This window comes from Stenella coeruleoalba (assembly GCF_951394435.1).
Source record: "Stenella coeruleoalba genome assembly, chromosome: 4".
In the NCBI taxonomy this organism is placed as follows: domain Eukaryota; kingdom Metazoa; phylum Chordata; class Mammalia; order Artiodactyla; family Delphinidae; genus Stenella; species Stenella coeruleoalba.
Window position 1 is genome coordinate 33,445,611 of NC_137149.1, and position 23,422 is coordinate 33,469,032.

At 36.4% G+C, this 23,422-nt stretch overlaps 1 protein-coding gene across 3 annotated transcripts in view; it reads right to left on the reverse strand.

Annotated features, from left to right (window-relative positions):
• GSTCD (glutathione S-transferase C-terminal domain containing) overlaps positions 1-23,422 on the reverse strand; it is a 130,558-nt gene that overhangs the window by 16,667 nt on the left and 90,469 nt on the right. For 2 of the 3 annotated variants that reach the window (XM_079919580.1, XM_079919581.1), the window contains exons 6-8: positions 12,898-13,013; positions 12,693-12,737; positions 10,429-10,557 (exon numbers count right to left, since the gene is read on the reverse strand). In XM_079919580.1, coding sequence (XP_079775706.1) covers positions 10,429-10,557; positions 12,693-12,737; positions 12,898-13,013 — 290 coding nt within the window. Of the gene's footprint in view, positions 1-9,653; positions 9,721-10,428; positions 10,558-12,692; positions 12,738-12,897; positions 13,014-23,422 lie in introns of those variants that run through there. The other variant, XM_079919582.1, reaches the window with a different exon arrangement.

Here is a 23,422-nt window from a genome sequence, read left to right on the forward strand (position 1 = left end):
AAACCAATCCCCCATGGATACCAAGGGACACCTGTATATATATGTACCACATTTTGTTTACCTATTCATCCATCCATGGACATTTGGGTTGCTTCCACCTCAGCTATTGCGAACACTGCTGCTATGAACATGGATGTACAAATATCTTAAAGTAGGTACTGTTTTAAGATGAGGAAATTGAAGCCCAGAGAGGTCAAGTAACTTGTTCCAGGTGACACAACAAATTAAGGACCCCAACTCAGACAGTTTGGAGTCTTCCAGCCTAGCTAACTACCCTATGCAAATACAGTAGTCCCCCCTTAGCCACAGGGGATATGTTCTAAGACCCCCAGTGGATGCCTGAAACCAGGGATAGTACCGAACTCTATAAATACTGTTGACCCTTAACCAATGCGGAGTTTAGGGGCTTTGACCTCTCCCCCAAATCCCCTACCGCACGCAGCCAAAAATCTGAGTAAAACTTTAGAGTTGGCCCTCCTTATCCATGGTTCTGCACCTGTGGATTCAACCAACCACAGCTCATGTAGTACTGTAGTATATATTTACTGAAAAAAACAAGTGGACCCGTGCAGTTCAAACCCATGTAGTTCAAGGGTCAATCAACTATACTATGCTTGTTCCTATGCTGGGGGTGTGGGTGGTGGCTGGCAGGGGGAGAGGGTATACAGCATGGAAACCCTGGACAAAGGGATGATTCACGTCCTGGGCTGGTTGGAGGAGAGTGTACAATTTCAAACTTATGAATTGTTTCTTTTTGGAATTTTCCATTTAATATTTTCGGACCATGACAGACCAAAGGTAACTGAAACAGAGGAAAGCAAAAGCATAGATATGGGCGGACTATTGTATACTTCCTCTCATTTTATTCATCTCATTGGTCCTACTATCTTCTGGAATTACAACACCACAGGGGACTAGCATGTATGCAGTGTCTGCTAGATGTCAAAATCTTTACATAGATTTTTTCTTGATTTAATCATTTAATTCTTTAAATTTTTTTTTAATACTTTAAATAGCTCTTATTATCTCTTGTAATAACATGACAAGATCACCTAGCCAGCAAACATTCCAGATGAACTCTGAATCCAGGTCTGACTCCAAAGCTCACAGGTTTTCCATTACATCATGCTATGCCTTCTCTGACCAACATACTTAGAGCTGGAAGGAACCTTAGAGACCATCTTTTTCAATGAAGAATTTCTGGGTATCACTCTTAGCTTCACCACTGATTTAAGAGAAGGAATGGGATATGTGTTGGTTACACATAAAGGAAGTGACAAAGAAAGGAAAGAACGAAGAGAAATACATCTAAATTTTTTTCTTAAACCATTCCTATCTACAGAAACTGGTATGAAATCAAATTTCTAATTACATTTAAAGCATCTGACCCAGAGAGTTTGTAATATAATATACAATGGAGAGATAGATCTATTAATATACACACCGATAGATCTGACAACTGTAGAAAGAGTATCAAAACATAAACTATGAGTATCTAATAAAGGTTAACGTGCTGGGGGAAAAACACCCATATTTAATCAATGGTTCGCTGACAACATAGCAAACAAGTGTTTCACTGACTGACCCCCAAAATTCGGTATTGTGGTTCTCTGTACATACACTGAATTCTAATAAAGGATAAAAATTGAATTGTAAACTTATCTATTGGCCAAGGTAATGCATATTCCAAAGTAAATGTAAATATTTTTGATCCAAATAAATGCTGCAGAACTCATGGACTATAAATTAAGGACCTTTCCTTCACATTTGTACTTCAATTAATCTATATGTCATAAAAGTTTTAACTATAACACATCCTATGATGTAAGCCAATGAAACATAACCAAACAGCCAGGAAACCTCAATCCACGTATCTTTGCTATATGTGGTGGTAAATAAACAAAATTAATCATCACTCACTCTCAGAATGTCTTTCAACTGGCAGCTTCTAAAAAACAAGGCAAGATTCTAGACAAACTGATTGATTCTTCTCAATATATGTTGAGAAAGATACCCATATAGTCTAAGAACATATATGTTGGTAAAGATACACAGATAGTCTAAGAACATATATGTTGGTAAAGAGTATGTATTGATTTTTAATGTAAGACATATTTTGAAAGATAGTAAGACTATGCCTTATTCATACTCCCAAAACTAAGCTTGTGCTAGATGTATTTATGACTGTACTAGGCATCCTGTCCTTGGGGGGTTTTTGTTTGTTTACTTTTTAAAGATTCATTTAACATTTATTAGCCTTTTCCTAGTCCAAACGATGCATATAGGTGTTGTTATTTCCCATTTTACAAAAAGGCCAAGTGGCTGGTCCAAGGTCACAAATGATGAAGACAAGATTTAAATTCAATCCCTCTGACACCAAAAGTTATTCTAATTCTCTATGTTCCCATTTACTCCTTCCTTTAGATGTGGGGAGTGAACAGGAAGTCAATGACTGGATTCTAGTCCCAGCTCTCACATTAACTTGCTATGTTCCTGTTCCCCAGGTGGAGCTTCAACTTTTATATTTATGAAATGAGAAGGTTGAACTGAATGACCTCTAAATTTGCCCCAACCCAATCATGCTCTGAGCCTTTGCTTCTCAAAGAAGGATTCTTAACCAGATATCTTAGAAGAAAGCTTGGTCCCAGTTGTGCGCTTCTGTTGCTCCTCTTTAAAAACTTTCACGCAATTATGTTATAGGTAATTGGCTTTAAAATTCAAATAATGCCAAAAGGCATGTAATGACTCAAATAATGCTAAAAGGCATGTAATGACAAAAAAAGTTCCTTGTTCCGTACACACTTCTCTACCCCGAAAGAAAATCTGGTGACCAAAGCTAATGCTTTTCAACTCATTGGTTTTCTTTCCTGAAATCCATCTCTGTTTTTCTATATAATCAATGTATATTGCTCTTTCAAATCAAAACTAACTGTGCCATATGATTTTTTTTTTTTTTTTAACATCCAAGACTTTTCCTGCACAGAAGTTCTGTAAGATGCTCTATGGTAAAATTTTTCACTGTGTGAAAACTGTCAAATAATTGGCCAGCTCCATTTTTTTTTTCCTGAAGACATCTTTCCTGGGCCTCCTGACCTTTTATTAAAACATGGACTCACTGCTTTCTTTGCCTGCTACCTAGCTCTGTCTGGTCCTGTGACTTCCCTTTGCCATCATACCAAGAACTCTCTTCACCCACTCCTGATTAGATACCACTTATTTCTTTTTATTACCTACTCTCTTATTTTATTTTTATTTTAAATTTATTTATTTAGTTAGTTATTTTTGGCTGCGTTGGGTCTTTGTTGCTGCACGCGGGCTTTCTCTAGTTGCGGCGAGTGGGGGCTACTCTTCCTGGCAGTGAGCAGGCCTTTCATTGCGGTGGCTTCTCTTGTTGCGGAGCACTGGCTCTAGGCACGTGGGCTTCAGTAGTTGTGGCGTGTGGGCTCAGTAGTTGTGGCGTGTGGGCTCAGTAGTTGTGGCTCACAGACTCTAGAGCACAGGCTCAGTATTTGTGGCGCATGGGCTTAGTTGCTCCACAGCATGTGGGATCTTCCTGGACCAGGGCTCGAACCCGTGTCCCCTGCATTGGCAGGCGGATTCTTAACCACTGTGCCACCAGGGAAGCCCTACTCTCTTATTTTAGTGAAGCACATCTTTTTTTTTTTTTTTTTGCGGCACACGGGCCTCTCACTGTTGTGGCCTCTCCCGCTGCGGAGCACAGGCTCCGGACGCGCAGGCTCAGCGGCCATGGCTCACGGGCCTAGCCGCTCTGCGGCATGTGGGATCTTCCCGGACCGGGGCACGAACCCGCGTCCCCTGCATCGGCAGGCGGACTCTCAACCACTGCGCCACCAGGGAAGCCCTGAAGCACTCTTTTACATAGTTTCCTGATGCACATTTTCTTGAGACCTTGACATTTTCTTTATTACTTTCATACAAGATTGATTGATTGGTCAGGCATAAAATTTTAGGTTGGAAACTTTCCTTTAGAATTTTGAAGGCATTGCTTCACTGTCTTCTAGCTTTCCATGTTGCTATTGAGAAGTGTGACGGCATTTTGATTCCAGAATTTCTCTATGCGACCTCTTTTCTTTTTTCTCTTTGGAAGCTGTTAGGAACTTCTTTTTATCACAACACTTATCCATTTAAAAATTTTTTTTAATGCTTTTCTCCTATAACAATGTGCATTGCTTTATGTCTTTTTTTTTTTTTTTTTTTTTTTTTGCGGAACGCGGGCCTCTCACTGTTGTGCCCTCTCCCGCTGGGGAGCACAGGCTCCAGACGCACAGGCTCAGCGGCCATGGCTCACGGGCCCAGCCGCTCCGCGGCATGTGGGACCTTCCCACACCGGGGCACGAACCCGCATCCATCAAGAGAAACACATCCTGACACATTTTCTTATATTAGTTATTTGATATTTTCCTCCCCACCGTTTTATCTTTCTGGTTCTCCTATTATTGAGAATATTGAGGTATTGGATTCATGGACTAAATCTCTATTTGAAAAAAAAATGCTTCTTTCAGCTCCTATCTCTCTCTCTTTTTTTTTTGTCCTGTTTTTTTCAGATGATGTCCTACACTTCATCTTTTAGATTTTCTACTTGCTTTTTATTTTGGCTAACATGTGTTTAGAAGTTCTTTCTTGTTCTCTGATGCCTTTTCTTTTTCATTCTATCCCTGTTTCATTATGCAACATCTTTTCTGATCTCTCCTTTCATTGTGTTTGTTGCCTTGGTCTCTTCTATTCTGGAAGTTTTCCACATTTTGTTATTCCTTGGCTGTCAGTTCATATAAGAGTGAATCATTAAAAAGTTGATCAGAAGTCTGAATGAAAGGCTTGAAGGTGGGCTTCCTTAGTGATTGGGTGACCAGGTGGCCAGTTGGCTTTTTTTTTTTTTAAATTACAGCTATAGTATTTTCTCTGGGGATAGTTCTGATTCTGTAAAGGAGGCTCTTTTAATCTCTGATTGAGGAGATGATTCTAGATTCTGAAGGAATTCTGGAATTAAGGGCACTTAGTTCTTATTTTTGGTGTCACATCATTCTCACCCTTCTCTTCCTATACTTGGAGTCTCTATTACACTTTTCTCATAGAATAAACTTCCGGTCTCTTGCAGGAGTTGGGGGAAATAGTTACTTGCCTACACAAGGTGGTGGTGGGAATCTGAGTCTCTAAATAAAATTTTTAATTAAACATGATTCCAGCCCCTTCTTATACCCTTCCTCTGTGGTTTCTGGTATCCTGAATTCCTGAAATTTTTCTGGGATTCTGTGAGAGCAAAGTGACTTGCTTCCTGATAGCCCTCTTGACCCTCCCTCTCCCCATGCGTTTAAGTTTGATTTTCCTCTTCTCTACTCACTAATTTTTTCTTCAGTCTGCTTTCTATCTTCAAATATTGTAGTTCAAGTTATAGAATCTTGAACACTGTTTCATTAAGGATGGAGTATGATTTTTCTGGTTCTTGTTCTCTTTGTTATTTGGGGGTCTGATCTCTCTTGGGGAGAAGGGGGGTGCAATACCTCTATCTGCCACCTTCACCTGGAAAGTCCTTCATTGCCTTAATGATTTTTTAAAAATTGTGTTTGCAGAATATATAATTTCTCAAGTTCCTTTCCCTTTAAAACAAGGATTACATAAATCATTCATCAAAAGTGTTACTGAATTACATTCTATAATTGTATATGCTTCTTCTAATTGTATACTAACATACATAACTAGAAATGAGCTTGTAATTAAGCACTCAGCACTGATGAATCATAAACAATCATATTAAAAATTGTTATGGGTGAAATAGAAAAAAGTAAATACAGATAACTCAAAAATAAACTGTTTAGAGATTTTGATATATATTGATAAATAGAAAATATTCACCAATACTGTTAGAAATCAATGCCTTATCACCTGTTTGAGATGACTCTATGTTACTATTGAAATTACCCAACTAAAACATTTCGGTGGGCAAGCTGTTCAGCACTGACACAGTTTTTGTTTCTCAATGCAAAGTGTGTTCTTCCATAGTCGTGGCCCTTTCAGTAATACTGTTTGACAGCAAGGTTTTTGTTATACTGTTTGAGAGCATAGGTATTACTACACATAATAAATTAGGTCTTAAAAAGTAAAATCTTATAAAGTAAGTTTTCACAAGGAAGATTATTTATATTGCACTAGACAAGAAGGTGATAATAGACTTCTTAAAAAAATAGCCTTAAAAAGTCCACTTTTAAAGCAATCTTTTCTGAGTTGCCCTTTAAGAGTATGATAATTGATATATACTGTTTTAGTTTGGGCTGCTCTTAAAAAACTATCATAAACTTGGTGGTTTAAACAGCAAACATTTTTCTTAGTTCTGGAGGCTGGGAAGTCCAAGATCAGGGTGCTGGCAGATCTGATGTCTAGTGAGGACCCCTTCCTGGTTTGCAGATGGCTGTCTTCTCACTGTATCATCACATGGTGGAGAGCTAAGAGGGGGCACAAGCTCTTTTCTTATAAGGGCACTAATTCCACTCAGAGAGTACCACCCTCATGACCCAATTACCTCCTAAAGGTCCCACCTTCTAATACCATCACATGAGGGGTTAAGGAATTCAACACATGAATTTTTTGGTGGTGGAGGTGGGGCACAAACTTTCAGTCCATAACACATACTCAATTCAGGGTCATACAGCTGCATACATTCAAACTGGAAGGAAAAAAAACCTTCTCAGATGTTTCTCAATTTTGAAAAGAGTTTTGTATTTAAAAACAAAATCAAAAGGTATTTCTATGATAATCAAATACTTGTTTTAAAAGAAATTATATATACATATATAATTATATACATATTTTATATGTTCAGAATTCTTTTAGATATCTTATAGTAATCCTTAGGGTCCTATTAGCCTTTCTTGGCTAAATAAGCTAGGTATCTATCTATAAAATATTAAGCACATATATTTATTTCTTCTATTTTTACTGCTTACATTCTTTGAATATAAAAATGGTAACATGTTAAATATGTAATATTTTGAAAATTTTGAATAAAGAAAAATACATAGTGTATAGAGATAGCCACCTTAAAAAAATACATATTAGCATAATTTCCTCTCATCCTTTTTAAGCAGTTTTCACATGGTTGAGATCACACTGCACAGAGTAAAAAGAGGACCAATTTTTTGAGTACTTCCTAAATGCTAGGCAACTTGCTAAGTGGTTCATGCACATTATATCAACATCCCATGAGCCAGATATGTTATGTCCATGTCATGATGAAAAAACTGAGGATTGAGGATGAGGCCATAAAACTAGTACGTGGCCAAGCTGAGACTCTAGCACAAGTTAAATTCAATGTTAAAATGCATACACTTAACCATTATGTTTATATAATTTTCTCTGTTTACCATTATAACATTTCATGTCATTAACAAATCATTACAAATATCATGTAAATGAAAAATTTCAAAGCTCCCATATGATTAGGCCCCCTTCACTGAAGCCTTGCAGGCAATAATATTTTAAAAGCCTTACAGTAATAATATTTTAAAAATCTTTGCAAATGTTAAGAGCAAGAACGGAATATCATTGTTGTTCAAGTTGAAATGCATCTGGTTACTAGAGACTTTGAATGTTATTTATAAGCTTATTGGACATTTGTATTTCTAAAGAAATATATTTCTCAAGTAAGCACAACGTAAATCAGAAACTACAAAATGCTCTTTGGAACAAACACTGTATTACCTCATTGATTCTGGTTACACGGGGGAGGCACAGCCCTTGGGGGTGATGGAAGACCTTGTTTAAAGACGTGAAAATATTTAGATTTGTTCTCTTCCATTATTTCAAGTCACACTAGTTTAACAACATTAGTAAATCTATTCATTTTTGCCTGAAATAGGTTTTTGTATTAATGGAGATAAGAATAATAATTAGTATTTAAATTCTCATGTATAAATGATTTGTTTTAAGTTCTGCAAGATAGTTGGTTCGAAGACTTTAAAATTCTCCCCTTAAAATCTTGTTTACATCATTAACTTTTATGTCTAAAGAAAAACAGTAGACGAAAAAGGCAAAGATAAATGCCAACTAAACCCTTATTTGAAATACCACAAAACTGTGAATTAATGGAGTTTTCATGCATTTCTGATACCTGCTATTCTGATTTCCTCTCTAGTTACAGTATTTTCATTGGAATCTATTTAATACAAGAGTTAGAGCCACTGGTGCATTTAGTTTGATTTACCTAGTGATAATACTTCAATTATCATCCTAGGCAAATTATATTCCTTTTTTAATAAATTTATTTATTTTATTTTACTTATTTTTGGCTGCGTTGGGTCTTCATTGCTGAGCACGGGCTTTCTCTAGTTGCAGTGAGCGGTGCTACTCTTCGTTGTGGTGCGCAGGCTTCTCACTGCGGTGGCTTCTCCTTGCGGAGCACAGGCTCTAGGCACGCAAGCTTCAGTAGTTGCGGCATGCGGGCTCAGCAGTTGTGGCTCTTGGGCTCTAGAGCGCAGGCTCAGTCGTTGTGGTGCATGGGCTTAGTTGCTCCACAGCATGTGGGATCTTCCCGGACCGGGGCTCGAACCCATGTCCCCTGAGTTGGCACGTGGATTCTTAACCACTGCACCACCAGGGAAGCCCGCAAATTATATTCTTGAGAGTAAATCTAATTTTGGTTTAACCCTCCAAGTAATTTTAATTCATTTTCCATATATCTTGACAAAGTAATTATGGAAGAAAAAACCCATTATGGATACATTACTATGATATTTGGGAAAAATATCACTTCCCAAAAGACATATACATTGTTAGTTGGTGTTAGTGAATTATATGACCTTGAAAGTTACAAGAATATGCCAGAATGATTTATCACCTTTAAGCCACAGAAGGGTAAAGAGATGTATGGCTGATAGGCCGGGAATTTTGTGATTTGAGAGGTGAGTAAATAGGCAGCAGTATCATGCTACCTTATACATTCTGCCTGGTGTACTGGTAACATGTGCATTGGTTTAATGGCTTGTTTTGTGGGAGAAGCTTTATCCTCTACCTCATCATTTATGTAAAATTTAAGCAGCATATAAATATATATTTAATTTGACTTTGCTATATCAGATGTCTATATTTTCCTGAATATCCTTATTAACAGTTTTCGTAAAAGTTTACTTCTCTTTCTATAAGCTTGGCTTGAGATAACCAATCTATATTATATCTACAAAGGAAACAAACTGTATACTTTTTAGGCTATAAAAATAACAATAAACCCCACAACTTTGCAGTAGCTGGTATTTAAGAAATGAACTTCATTGGACAAAAATCATAAGTACTACAAAAGGTCTGAACTTCTGAGATTGGACAAGAATTCCACCTAGACAAGCCCACTGTATATGTTATATGAACATATACAGTTGGGAATGCAAATTAGCACAACCTACCTAGAAAGTGATTAGGCAAAGGTATCAAAAATCTTAAGTGATGCATAAGATATATATAATAGTAACAATTACATTATAATAACAACAAAAAAGAAATATGATTAATGAGTAAAGTATTTATGACAATTTCAGGTAAAGCAGGACCTATGTAGTATGACCTCAATAATGTTAACGTATGTGTAAACATGCATTTGTTTGTGTGCATAAATACATAAAGACTAAAGGGTTTTGACAGTATTTATCTCTCCCTAGCAGAAATACTGGTGATTCTTCTTTATATTATTATGTAGTTTTCTATATTGAGCACTTAGTCCTATAAAAATAAGAAAAAATTATTTAAAACAGATACAATAGCAGCAGCAATGTTAACATCTTAATGAAACTCAAATTCCACCAGAGCATACAACCCTAGTTTTAAGTGAACTGGCAGAATCACTTTATCTTTGGTCTTTTTAGTAGTATCAAACAGTAACAATTTGATCTGAAGGTTTCAGAAACATCACCAATATACTTTCTGTCTACTGGAAACTTAAAATACATGTAGATAGTAAATCCTTGCTAAAGAAAGTATTATCTAAAAGCAACTCTAGTATTTACAGGCTGTTAACAAGCTAATTGTCCTATTATATTCTCTGTTTTTCTCTTCTTTCATTAACTTCTAAAAATGTAAAATAAACCAAGAGAAGTCACCTTCATTAGAATTCATTTATTCATTCAATTAGTAACTATTTTTAAGTATTTGCTATGTGTCAAACAATTCTTTAGGCACTGGAGATTCTGCAGTGAAGAAAATAAAATTCTTGTCTGGTAGAGGAACAAATATTATCTCTACCATGTAATGATGATATGCTGTGAATGAAGTAATATTCATTAATAGGCTAGGCTTTACAGACAGTAGAAAACAAAAGTTATAAATTTCTTGTTTAGCAAAGACAATAAAATTATCACCTTTATTTACTCTAAGACATATTATTATTTTTATTTACTTAATTAAAGAAATTGAAATTGCTTGATTACTTACCCCAATATTAAATGTCCCTGTAAAATACTCCATATTTGCTTGAATGAACCAAATGTTGCTTAACCCTAGTTCGTCACTTCTCTTCTTAGCACGAATTAATGATAATTCCTTGTTTTCTATTAATGTAACCTAGATTGTACCCAGGAAACAATAGTATATTCAGTAACATAATTCAGACATTAGGGTAAAGTATTATTACTGTGTTCACTAGCTTTAATAATGTAGATCATATTATATTGATCCTTATCCTATGCCAGGAAGTAGGCCACATAATATAGTACAAAAATGAGGGCTTCCCTGGTGGCTCAGTGGTTGGGAGTCCGCCTGCTGAGGCATGGGCCTGCGCGTCTGGAGCCTGTGCTCCGCAGCGGGAGAGGCCACAACAGTGAGAGGCCCACGTACTGCAAAAAAAAAAAAAAAAAAAAAAAGAACAAGGTCCTTGAACTCTTGAAGCTCCTAGATATAGTGATATAAGTGAAACAGGCAATTATAATACAGTGAGTGATAAGTGTTTAATGAAAGACATATAATGTGTTATCAGAGCACACACACTAAGGGAGGTTTTAGTCATTTAATGTGAAAGAGTAACATATTAACTGAGGCCTGAAGAGTGAATAGAAATCAGCTGCGGGAATAAAGGTGTGTTTCTAGCAGAGAGAGAAACATGTATGAAGGCCCAAGGTAAGAAAGATATGGTGTATTTGAAGAACTGAGAAAACTGGTATAGCTGGGGTACAGTGTGTGATGGTGACGGTGGAGGTAGGGAGACAGGGTGTGGGATGTAGGAATCAGGCTGGAGAGGTAACAGGAGCCAGATCATGTGCAATGAAAGGAGGTCTGGTTGCTGCAATGCATAGTATGGACTGGTGGGGGAGAGGCAGAAGGCAGGGCAACCAGTTCAGAATTTCTAACAGTAATCCAGGCCAAGGAAGGTGGGAGACCATCACTGGTTTAGATGGAGAAAAGTGGGCAGCAAAGTTAAGTCACTTTCATCACTATCATTCCTAGTTTGGTCCTTATTTTGTCCTTATGCTTGTCTTTATGGAAAAATCCTGGATCCCTTTGTATAAAAAGCCTGTCAGAGGATACTTGGGGTCAAAGGTTTTCCAGCCTTTATTCCAGTCAAGACTTCCCTTTTCCAGTTTCAACATTTCTAAGTTTCCAGAGCTGTTGGGAAGGGTAAAAAAGACACCATATCCCTGCCTGACTCTACATCTCCAGGATTCTGCTCTATGAGCTTTATTCCTCTTACTCCAACCATGAAATTGTTGTTTTCCTTAGTGATGAAATGAACATCTGCCTGTTTCTCTCAGTATTCCTCATTTATTTTGCTCTTTATTTTCTAAGAAAGATAAAGAAAAATACTCTCTACTCTCTATCATTCTGCTACATATCATTCTGGCTAGTCTATGAGTTCTTCCACATTTTTTCTTCTGAGAATAATCACTTTAATTATTTTGTAATTTCCGGAGAGCTCACAAACAAAGGATCTGCCCCGGTTCAATCATCAGATTCTAGACTTCTATGCTGAAAGATGGTCACTGTGAGGAAATGATTTAATATGACAGAAGACTAAAAGCAGCACACACTTCTAACAAATGGTGGCAACAATCGTATAAATTATGGTACATTTACTTAAAAACATATTATGCAGTCACATTTTAAGTGATATTTTAATGATGATATTTGAAACTATTTGCAACAGCGAAAAACATTTATGATATAAGATTGAGTGAAAGCAGGTGACTGAAATTGTACTTGAATTTTTAGAATTTGCAGCAATAAGCATCCTCATGAACAATGACAAAAAGAACATGGGGAGAAATGCATTTGGTGGATCAGTTGGTAGATTTGCGGTTTCTTTTTCTTTAAAAAATGTTGTTGTTACAATTCTGATACAATGAATAAAAATCAAGTTACCAAAGAATATGCTCAACAAGTTTCAGAACCTAGTATTTCCAGTATAAAACTATGTTGACAATTAAACTGGCTTCATCATTAATTATTTTATTTGAGTGGAATAATTATTTCTTTTAAAAATTATTTAAAAATACAGCCCTTTTATAAAAAATAAAAAATGTAGTGGTCCTACTTACTTTTCTTCCTTATGATTCTGAATCTTAGAAGTTTAGTTCAAAGAAATATAAAATGCCTGTGCCACATATTTGACCTGGGTGAATGATTATAAACTCAAAGAGGAGGAAAAAGCCAGACTCAGCTAACTGAACTGTGTAGTTTCCTTTTGTCTATTTTTCAGACTTTACCTGGCATGATGGCAGCATGTGAGCAAGGACAATCCCAACATGGCCCTGAAAAAGGAAAAAAAAGAAACAAGTTAACTTTGGTCTCTAAGGCTTTTGTTTATTCTGAGACAATAATCTTGCCAAATAAAAACATGACCTTTAATGTGGTATAGTAAAGCCACATCATCTTGGAAAGGCTAGAGAGAATAAAGGAGATATAGAATACCCCACCGCTGCAGAAATCCACAATTCTGTCACCAGGTTTGGCCTGATTTGTCACCACATAAACAAGGTTGTTTAACTGTTGCTGCTTCCTCAAAGCTCGATCACTGGACATTTTACCTGTGAAAGACAAGAGATGAAGACAGTGACACGTTATATGTTGTAGGGGACTGAGATGGCACTCGTGGACTAGACTAGCAGCCTACAGGAAGAGCGGTACAGATGTAAGTGGATTACACATTCCATGTAATCCTCCATGAGAGGATTAGAGAACTGGAACCCAGAGGTGAACTCTATTTTGCTTCTTTTTACTTTTATTCCTACCCAACTTTTCTTTCAATGGTCATTAACAGAAAATCTATGAAAAAATGCCTTTGAAGGAGAGGAAACAGTAAGTGAAACATTAACTTCAGAGTCATAAAGTGTTCAATAAATGTTTACTGGATGAATAAAAATTAACAGTAATAATCTCTTCCCTCTATCCCTCTCAGAGACATAGTGTAAAGATTACCTAATTTCAGCACATTGCTTAAATCGCTTTGGAGAAAAGAGACCTATAATAATAAAAACACACTTTTATTATTTAACTGGCACACCCGTGATCTCTTAATTCTTCTAGTTAGGACACTTGGAACATAGGTGTCACATTGTTTAAAATATATCAATGGTTACTGTATTTAGAAATAAATTAGATTTTCTTATTTCTGCTTTGAAACTTCCTTTCCTCATGAGTGTGTCAGACACAGAAATTTAATGCAATTAGGGATTGAGGACAGGGCATTTCCAAGTACAAAATGCCTTGGTCCTAGCAGCATGAAAACATCCTTACTTTTCTTTCAAAAGCTACTAGTCAAGTCCACTAAAATATCTTCAGAAGAATGCATAAAATTATTTGTTTTTACACATTTCAAATGCACTGTTCATAAGAGCAAGATTAAGAAAATGTAAGAGAGTAGCTCCCAGTGATATAGATAAAAGAAAAAACCCAGATAATCTTTTTGGCTTGATCAAAAATTATTTACAGATACAAAGTTTCCCCACTCCATTTTCACGGAAAAATTGCATGGATTTTTTCTTTTCTGTTTTCCTTCTTTCTTACGTTACTAAAATTAAAACACTGGGAAACTTTTAGGAAAAAATAGAAAATGTGGATTTAAAAAGATCTATATGAGAGAAGAAGTCCATTATCTCATAATTCATAGGTAATATTTCTGTATATATGTACTTCCAGCTATACCCATAAGTTCATAATTTTCTAGATGGCATAGGAAACATTATAATATAAATCTTTCTGTGCCCATGAATTTGTTTCTACAAGTTTTAATGGCTGCATGGTATTTTATTAACTATCTATACACAACTTATTTAACCAATTTCCTATTGTAACAATGCGGTCATCATCATACAACTGAATCACTGTGTGTGTTCTTAATTATTTAGCATCGCCTAATGTGAATTTCAAACATGAAAAGCATTTAAATCAATCGTTTGGTGACTTCATTTGTGAAGACAGTTTCATGTAGCTTTAAAAAAATTATTTTCATTTTTCTCTAATAATATAATGGCAAAATATTTACACAGAGTTAGTGAAAGCCCTTGTGATCCCACCTTCAGTGGATAGCCACTCCTAAGAGGTTTTATTATGACAATTTTCAAACACAAGGCAAAGTTGAAAGAATTAAGATTCAGTGAATAGCTCTATACCCTCCACCTAGATTCTACCACTAGCAACTTACTAGGCTTGGTTCATCACACGTCTATCTATCTATCCATCCCTCTATCCATTCAGTCATAAATCCACCTAATTATTTATTTTTATTATGGCAATGCAGTTTTGATTTGGAGGAAGAAGAGTAAGAACAAGGAAGGGGAGGAAGAAGGGGAGGATCAGAAGGCAAAAAGGAAAAGTACTTTTGAGGCCCTTGGGAGAGCGAGAGTCACCAATGCTGCTATTAAATGGAGCCACCACGAGGCAAGAAATGAGCACAAGCATTTTAGACTTTGCTGTTTGTGGATTTCTTAACAGTTCTTAGACAAAGAATTTCATAAAACAAAGTCAAAAGAAATTATCTTTTGTTAAGAACAAGGAGATAAGAAAATAAAACTTATTTAATGGAATATCTAATAGTAAGTTCTGTACTGTACTTCTATTACATATTTAGAATGACCTAACTTTCTTAGGTCTGTTTCAAAAGCAAATGTTGATGAAGATCTGTTTTTCTTGCTAAGCCTGCCTCTTTGCATATGAAGAATCTGTGCTTAAATGAAGGTTGAAGGCAAAGAGGTACCTTTCAGGTTTGTGTTTAAATAGAGAGACTATTAAGGTGCCCATAATATTCACAGGTTGGGCTAAAAATACACTTGCATGGTGCCTCAGTGCTTTATGGAAAAACTGCCTCTAATGAAGCATTCCTCCTCATCATTCTAGTTTTATAAGTGAGTAGGGTCTTAAACACATTGAACAAGGTAATAAAGTGTTATTTTGAGACACCATATTCATTTAAAAACCAAATTCTACTTTCTATTTATATCCAACATTCTTGTGCCTGACACTATTTACAAGCATAAAAATATTTACATATTTATTTATTTTTGGCTGCACTGGGTCTTTGTTGTTGTGCGTGGACTTTCTCTAGTTGTGGTGAGCGGGGGCTACTCTTCGTCGCGGTGCGCGGGCTTTTCATTGTTGTGGCTTCTCTTGTTTCGGAGCACGGGCTCTAGGCGCGGGCTTCAGTAGTTGTTGTACACAGGCTCAGTAGTTGTGGCTCGTGGGCTCTTGAGCGCAGGCTCAGCAGTTGTGGTGCACGGGCTTAGTTGCCCGGCGGCATGTGAGATCTTCCTGGACCAGGGATTGAACCTGTGTCCCCTGCATTGGCAGGTGGATTCTTAACCACTGTGCCACCAGGGAAGTCCCTATATTTTTAACTTGACTAAAAACGATGGTTCTTTAGGTGTCATCATGGAAAAACAAAACCCAAGAATCAAATGTTTTAATATAAATGATCTTATTTGTCCTGCAATGTAATCCTCCTACGGTGGAGTCTTCTCCTTGTCTAATTCAAGTTAGGAGGAACCTGATTAGACAACTTCAATGTTGTTTGCATTACCCAAAAAGAAAGTACAAGGAAAAGTAAAGGAGACAATTTTTAAACTAAGGAAGAGCCATATTAGGATATCCGCATCTTTGGTCAGTTCAAAGCATCAAATAAAGCAGAAAAAAAAAAAAAAAGCCATGGATGGAAAATGTGCACATGTGCAGCCAGGACACCTGTTCAGTCTAGTAAATTGTGCTTAAGATCAGGCAGCTCTTAATTTACTCTTTCTTAGTCTGAAGCAACAAAGTACCTTGAATATTATAATATACTGGTAAAAGGAAAGTGGTTGGGTGCTTGGGATACATATTAGACTTTATTTGCTGTTTTGTTTTCCAAGTATTTCTTTGAGATGTAGTATACCACCCACATTCTGTGAAGTTTTAAAAAATATAATTAAATATGGAAACAAAGAAAAGGGCTAAAACTAATGGTTCAGAGATTTTTTTTTTTTTTTTGCCGTACGCGGGCCTCTCACTGTTGTGGCCTCTCCCGTTGTGGAGCACAGGCTCCAAACGCGCAGTCTCAGCGGCCACGGCTCACGGGCCCAGCTGCTCCGCGGCATGTGGGATCTTCCTGGGCCGGGACATGAACCCGTGTCCCCTGCATCGGCAGGCGGACTCTCAACCACTGCGCCACCAGGGAAGCCTGGTTCAGAGATTTTTAAAATATGTTTTTGTTTGAAAAGCTATAAAACCAAGAGAGCAAGAGTAAATTTCTTCAACAGTGATGGGTGCAGTACAGAGGTTGTAGAGAAGGTGTGAGACAACTGAATACACAAGGTGGCACCAATAGAACCTTTGGCAGGTGAGAAGGAAGGTGACAACCACAACTTTTAATGTTTTTAAGAGGCCTGATTAACAACATTAAGACAAGCTGATGAATGGTCACTTATCATGTTTCATAGGGCAATGGACAGTGAAGGCCAAGTTCCACCTTCAGGGTAGCTAAGGTTTTCATGCTTGGAACCGTCACTAAGCTCCTACTATATGCCCAGTACTTGTCCAGGTACCGAGGACACAACTCAAAGTGAATAAGACAGTCCCTGTCCTTCAGGAGCTAAGAAGGTATCTAAGAAAACGGTATGGGTGTTCATTATGTGCAAAGGTATGTGCACTGCAGATAAAGCACTAACTGAGACATCACAGAGGATTTTGCAGAGAAGTGTGGGGCATTTCAGCTGAGTCTTTAAGGAGGAACAGAAACTTGCCAGGTAGAATGAATGGCAGGGAAAGCATGATATGATATGGCATACTTAGGGGGAAAATGCAATTAGCTCACTTGTGCTTGAAAATGAGGGTCAATGAGAAAGTGGTAGAGCATAAGATAGAACTGAAAATTTGGCAGGGACAGATGGGAAATGGCATTGCTTGTTATCTTGCCTCTCTGTGCTGTACAGAAAACATGGCCTTGCTTTAATACTTAATATGTATGCTTAGAGCTCCTTAGAGACAAGTTCTCTTTGAATAGACAGCTCTGTTATTTTTACATTATTCCATACGAAAGATGCTCTTTTATATTGCTAGCCTGCATCATTTTTATTCTGGATAGAGTATATCCCAAAATTAGATAGAATTATTCATAAAATTATGTGGAGCATTCAACTCCAACTGATGCTAATGTCATTAAATGATTTAATTAAGAAAATGGAATTGAATAAATTGAGCTCATTGAATCATTTTGAGCTCTGCTGTTCTAGACGAGAAAGCCTTTGGTCTCCTTATTGGATTGTCCTTCCCACTCTCCTTCCCAGGCTCCTCTCCCATGGCAGTCCCTGAAATGCTGTGCTCACCAGGTTCTGTCTCTGTGCCATAGCTCATCACTGAGTGTGATTTTCTTGAGTATATTACTAAAGTCCCTTCCAAAACTGCCTAGGAAAAATACCTGTCCTTGCTTAAAATACCTTTAAAGGCTTAAAGGTATTTAAACCTTTATGCCTTATGAAAAAAGTCCTGACTTCTTGGCAAAGGCCTTTAATGATCTGCGCCCTGTTAATTTGCCGACCTTACCTTCTGCTACTTTCATAATATATCCCCTATGTTCCAGCCTCTCTGAACAATGGATATAGTTCCTTGAATTTATCATGGCTGGTGAGTCAAGTTGCTTTATAAATTTGTTCTCTTCGCTTGAAACCTATTCCTCGCTCCTGGCTACACTGACATGTATTCCTTTTGTAATAAGTTTTTTTTTTTTTTAAAGACAAAAGAGAAAAAAGTTACTTTTTCAAACTATTTATTATATTTCCTGTTATTATTAACTACTGAAGAAGTTTTCTTATTATAAAATGATTTACCTAGGCATTATTCATTATACCAACTACCCAAAAAGGACCGTTAGCTGAAATTGCTTCTGTGTGCATGAAATAGATACAGATGATTTTTCCTGGAACTACATAAGCTTGGGCCCAATTAAATGGATAGAGTATTAGGAGACTGACAGGCATATAACAAGTGCTAAATAAAAGTTTAATGAATGAATTTTCTCTGTAATTATGACTTAGCATTTCAAGGCAGTAAGTTAACTTTTGCACATATTATGAAAACAAATTCAACTGTATTTGAAAATATACTGTATTGAAATAGAAAAGGAAGTCAACTATGAAACAATTTTAAAACTGGGGATGGAAAAGCTTCCAAAAACTTTAATGAGGGAATAAGAAAGCTGCCCTTTAAAGCTATACCAAAAACTAGAACAGCGTAAATAAAATTCCTAAAGAAACTCCTGAGAAGCATGAAACTAAGCGGCAACATGAAGTTTACATTTTAGGTTAGGGCAACCTCGTTTTAAATTTCGGAAATGACTTGTTGGAAATACTGAAAATTTAGAATAGTTGGAATTTACATTTTTTAAAGCCAGTTGCAGGCTAGCATCACTAATCCTCTTAGCCATACTGACCCCAGAGTGACAATACTCTTGCAACAGTGGATACCTTTTCCCTCTCTCCCCCATCCCCGGCCCATTCACACATCCTACAGTGCAGTCTATGAAATCAGTAATACTGTAACAGTGTGATGGCATTTTCACTCTGATAGTTTTGTTATAGATATTATGAGTTGTCAATAATTATCAATTAGAAATTCAAAATTCAAAAGAAGCCAATTTATTCCTCTCTAAATTGAGGAATACTGACCTCATAAAATATCTTTATCAATCAATCATTCAACCAACAAATCAACCAACTAACTTGACCTACACAGAACTGTTCTAGACAATGTTAGGGTCACAAAGATGTCTATCGCTTGATTTCTGTCCTTAATGAACTTACACCTAATTTAAAATAGTACAAAAACATTATATATGACCGTAGAAGATGTATTTTACTAACCACATTGTACCGTATTTTTAATGACATTTTAACAGCCCTAACTTACAAGAATCCATACTTCTTTCCTTAAAGCTTCTAAAATGATTGATAATTGTTTATATAATGCTTTGCAGTTTATTAAGCACTTGCACATTTGATACATCATCTAACCTCAATATTGTCAGGTTGCTAGGTGGATAACCTGTTCCTTGTTTTAACAAATGAGGACACAGCATTGAAGAGGTTGCTCAAACTTAGCATTTGTTTAAAGACACAGCTGGTAGGCAGTGAACATGGGACTCTAACCAAGGATTTCTAACTTTAGGTTCAGTCTTCTTTGCAATATGGTCTGCCATTTCTTAAGCAGATGACTTTGTGATTTCAGAATTTCAGGGCTGGTCCTTTTTTTCTTTTACCTGTTCAAGGAAATGAGGTACTTTCTAGCAGGGAAATGAGGGATATCCCTAGCAATTATATCTTAGGAAAAAAAAGTGAATTCTTCAGAATCAGTCATAAAATGCATTTTATTTCAGTTTTCCTCTAAATAAAATTTCCAAAAGCAGGCTTACCAGTAAAAAGGCTCAATTTAAGTTCTGAACTTCAATATTTTGGAATATATCACTAAGGCATTATCTGCAGGTCTCATAAGTCACTCTGTTTAATGAATTGAACTTCGAGTGTCACCCTTTCCAGAAAAAGACCATTTCCTCACCTTGGAAATGTAGCAACCTTTTAAATTTTATAGAAAAGTGATATGGGGTGGTTGAGCAATCAATTTGTTGCAAAATCGGATTATCCAGGAGGAAAAATTGAAAATAGATTGGGATGATCTTTCTCGTTATAGTACTGCAGATGCTGACAAATATAGCATGCACCTTCACCCTTCCATATCTAATTCCAGGGCATCTTTTAAAAAAACAATAACTACAAGTACTTAGGCAAGATGCACAGTTGAGGAACAATAGTTGAAGAAAGTATAGCCACATTATTTGCCAAATCAAAACTTCTGTTTTGTTTATAAAAGAGCTTAGATACATTGAATAGTGGAAAATTTAAAACTTGTTATTCCTGCTATTTTTTTCTCTAAGATGAATAAAACATTTTGACTTCAGAATACCAGACACCAGAGTTAACTGAACACATATATTTTCATTTCATTCAAATGCTATTTATACCACACAAAGTAATTGTTTCTTTGCCCTGGAATTTAGTTAAAAAAACATTTCACAATATCTTCCAACTTGCCCACAAGACCAAATTGAAATGCTTTAGAACAAAAAAAGTTAACTCTAGAAAATAGGTATTTATTTCTTCTCCCTCTTTTTTTTGGAGGCTTAAGTTAACAACAGTAAGGTATTTTAATAGTTTCATTAACTTTTGAGATCATTCAAGTAATCCTCAATTTGAGTTCTAATTTGATGTGTTTCACTGTATTTCGGTTAAATGATAGTAGCCTGCAATGGTGAGTGTTAACTTTCCTGGAGTCTAGTGATTTTCTAAAAATCACTTCTCTTATATACATAGTATTCTAATTTCTACTATGATATGACCCATAGGTTTTCTTGTTTGATTTTTTCATATATTTTATTTTGATTAAAAAAAAGAAAATGAATATATCTAAGGTGACATGGCTCCATATTCTTTTATAATATTAATACTATATTAATATACAGTATTCCCATCAAGAGATGGCATCTGTGTCTGTTCCCTTTAATTGAGCTCTATGACCACTTGACCAGTGTAATATAGAAGAAAGACTGTGCCCATTTCTGGTAGTTTCCATGTCCTATCTTTTGAGACACTTGCTCTTGGACAGTACCATGCTTTAGGAAGCCAAGCCTCCCCAGCTGATGCTGTATGAACAAACAAGCTTTCCCACCAAGTCTTACCTAAGTTGAAGATTTGTGAATAAAATAGATAATTGTTATTTAAATGCACTAAGGTCTGTGGTGCATTTATGCAGCTATAGATCATCTGAACAACATCTTAAATTGGGCTTGTAAGGATTATCATCACTGAATAGTATTTATTAAGTCATCTACCTATACAGGGAATGGTGCTGGATACTATGACAATAGCCAAAATAGAAAATAGTTATTATACCTAAGAGTTAACAGATCAAGGCAGTAGTATTCATTGCAAGTTACAGAGGGACTCCTCTACAAACCTGAAAGGCAGTCTTGAATTCCAGCCCTACTATTCCTTTTCTCTTTCTAATGGCCCTAAACCTCATGAGCCTAACTGTAAAGACTGTTGGGATCTCAGCAGTAAGGGATGGTTGAAAGAAAAGGATTATGGTAACTAACCCAGGTATAGGCATGGGTAGGGATGGGGACCGTGACCCAAATAGGTGTTGCACATGTGGGTGGCAGGGCTTATACTAAATCATAAGAGATGACAGAACTAAAAGAACAAGGCTGCACTGAAACTGCACCATTTGGGAGGCTGGAGTTTACTGATATACGGACACACTGATTCAGGGCCTGCGTAGAGCAGGGTAAGACAGGTACTGACCTTTTTTTTCCTAAACTGGAATTTTGTATCTTCCTCCCATTCTCTGGTTCTTTCATTGTAACCTCTACAGAGTAGTTTATTAATTTAGCAAAAGTTTTTAAGCACTCATTATATGTCTAGCCCTGATCAAGGAGCTAGGACACCATGGTGAACAAGGGAGATTCTTATATGTCAGAGAAGGGAGTTTGACATCAAACAATTAAATCAAGTGATAAATGATATGCAGAAAATTAAAATAGAATGATGTGGTTGAAATTGACTTGGTGAATACTTTAGATTAGGTGGTCAGGAAAAGCCTTACTGAGCAAGCAACAAAACTGAGATCTGAATGACAAGAATCCGGTCACGGGAAACAGGAGGAAAGACACTCCATATAAAGAGAACTGCTGATGTAGTCATCAGGTGGAGAGGAGCTAAAGAATGTTTGAGGAAGATAATTATAATTATATATATATATATATTTATCCTTATCACTAACATATAAATAAAGTCATTGAATGGACATTCTTATTTGCTGGTATTAGCACAACTGAAGGATTATTATGTGCTAAGCATGTTTCATTTATTGTTTCAATCTTTTGCCATGAGGTTGGTACTGTTACTTCATTGTCAGATGAATAAATTTGAAAAAAAAAAAAAAAAGGTAACTTGCCTTGGTCACATAGTTACTCCATGCTAAAGCCAGGGTTTGAATCTCGCCAGTCTCAGTCCAGGGCCTGTGCTCCTATCCACCACCCCAGCAATCACAAATCTGTATTAGTAAAATTTTTTTGAATAGGACACAAATATATATGGGACTACCAATTTGTCTGTTAAATATTTGTCTGTTAAAGTTTACTGTCTTTTTTAGAAAAAACAAATAGAACTTTTCTCTATTTTAGTATACACTATGCTGTTTCCTCTGTGTGGTATAGATATGTGTTTCATCTGTATTTTGACAGCAGAGAAATTTTCATCATTATCAAATATCATTCTTTTGTATTTTGGTAATATACTTAATTCTAATCCCAAAATCAGCATGAAAGGCATGCTAAAGTCAACTTTTCAGGGAACTGTCATGCAATGAGAGTGCTGGAGTTGAATCATATGTGCATAAATGGCTTTGACATAGTAAAAAAAAAGTAGTTCAGGACTTATCTGGGTGGTTACTGTATATTCAGGGCAAGTGCTCCTTTTGGTCACAACCAAAGTTCAATAAATATGAATACTTCCATATCTTCATTGCTTAGACTTTTAAGTGCAAAAGTAATGGTCAATAGCAAATTAAAAACTATAGTGTGTGAGTATGCACAAATGTACATAACAAAACCAACCAACCAACCAACCAACCAAATGCCCAAAATAATCACAGCATTCTTGGCATTTACTTGGTAAAGGAATGCTTCCCAGATTCACATGATCATTAAAAATAATTTTCAGAAACCCAGAACAGAAGAACCTGGAAGTAAATTTGAAGCAACAGGATGGGTAGACCTTCCTTATTCGAAACAAGTGTTTTTTTCTCTCCCTCCTCTAGTGGTTTGAAATACCATATCTGTAGCAAAGACACCCAAATCTGTAATTCAGCTAACACTGCTCTCTGGAACGCTACATGGGATCTAGATCAGGTTTTCCAATTG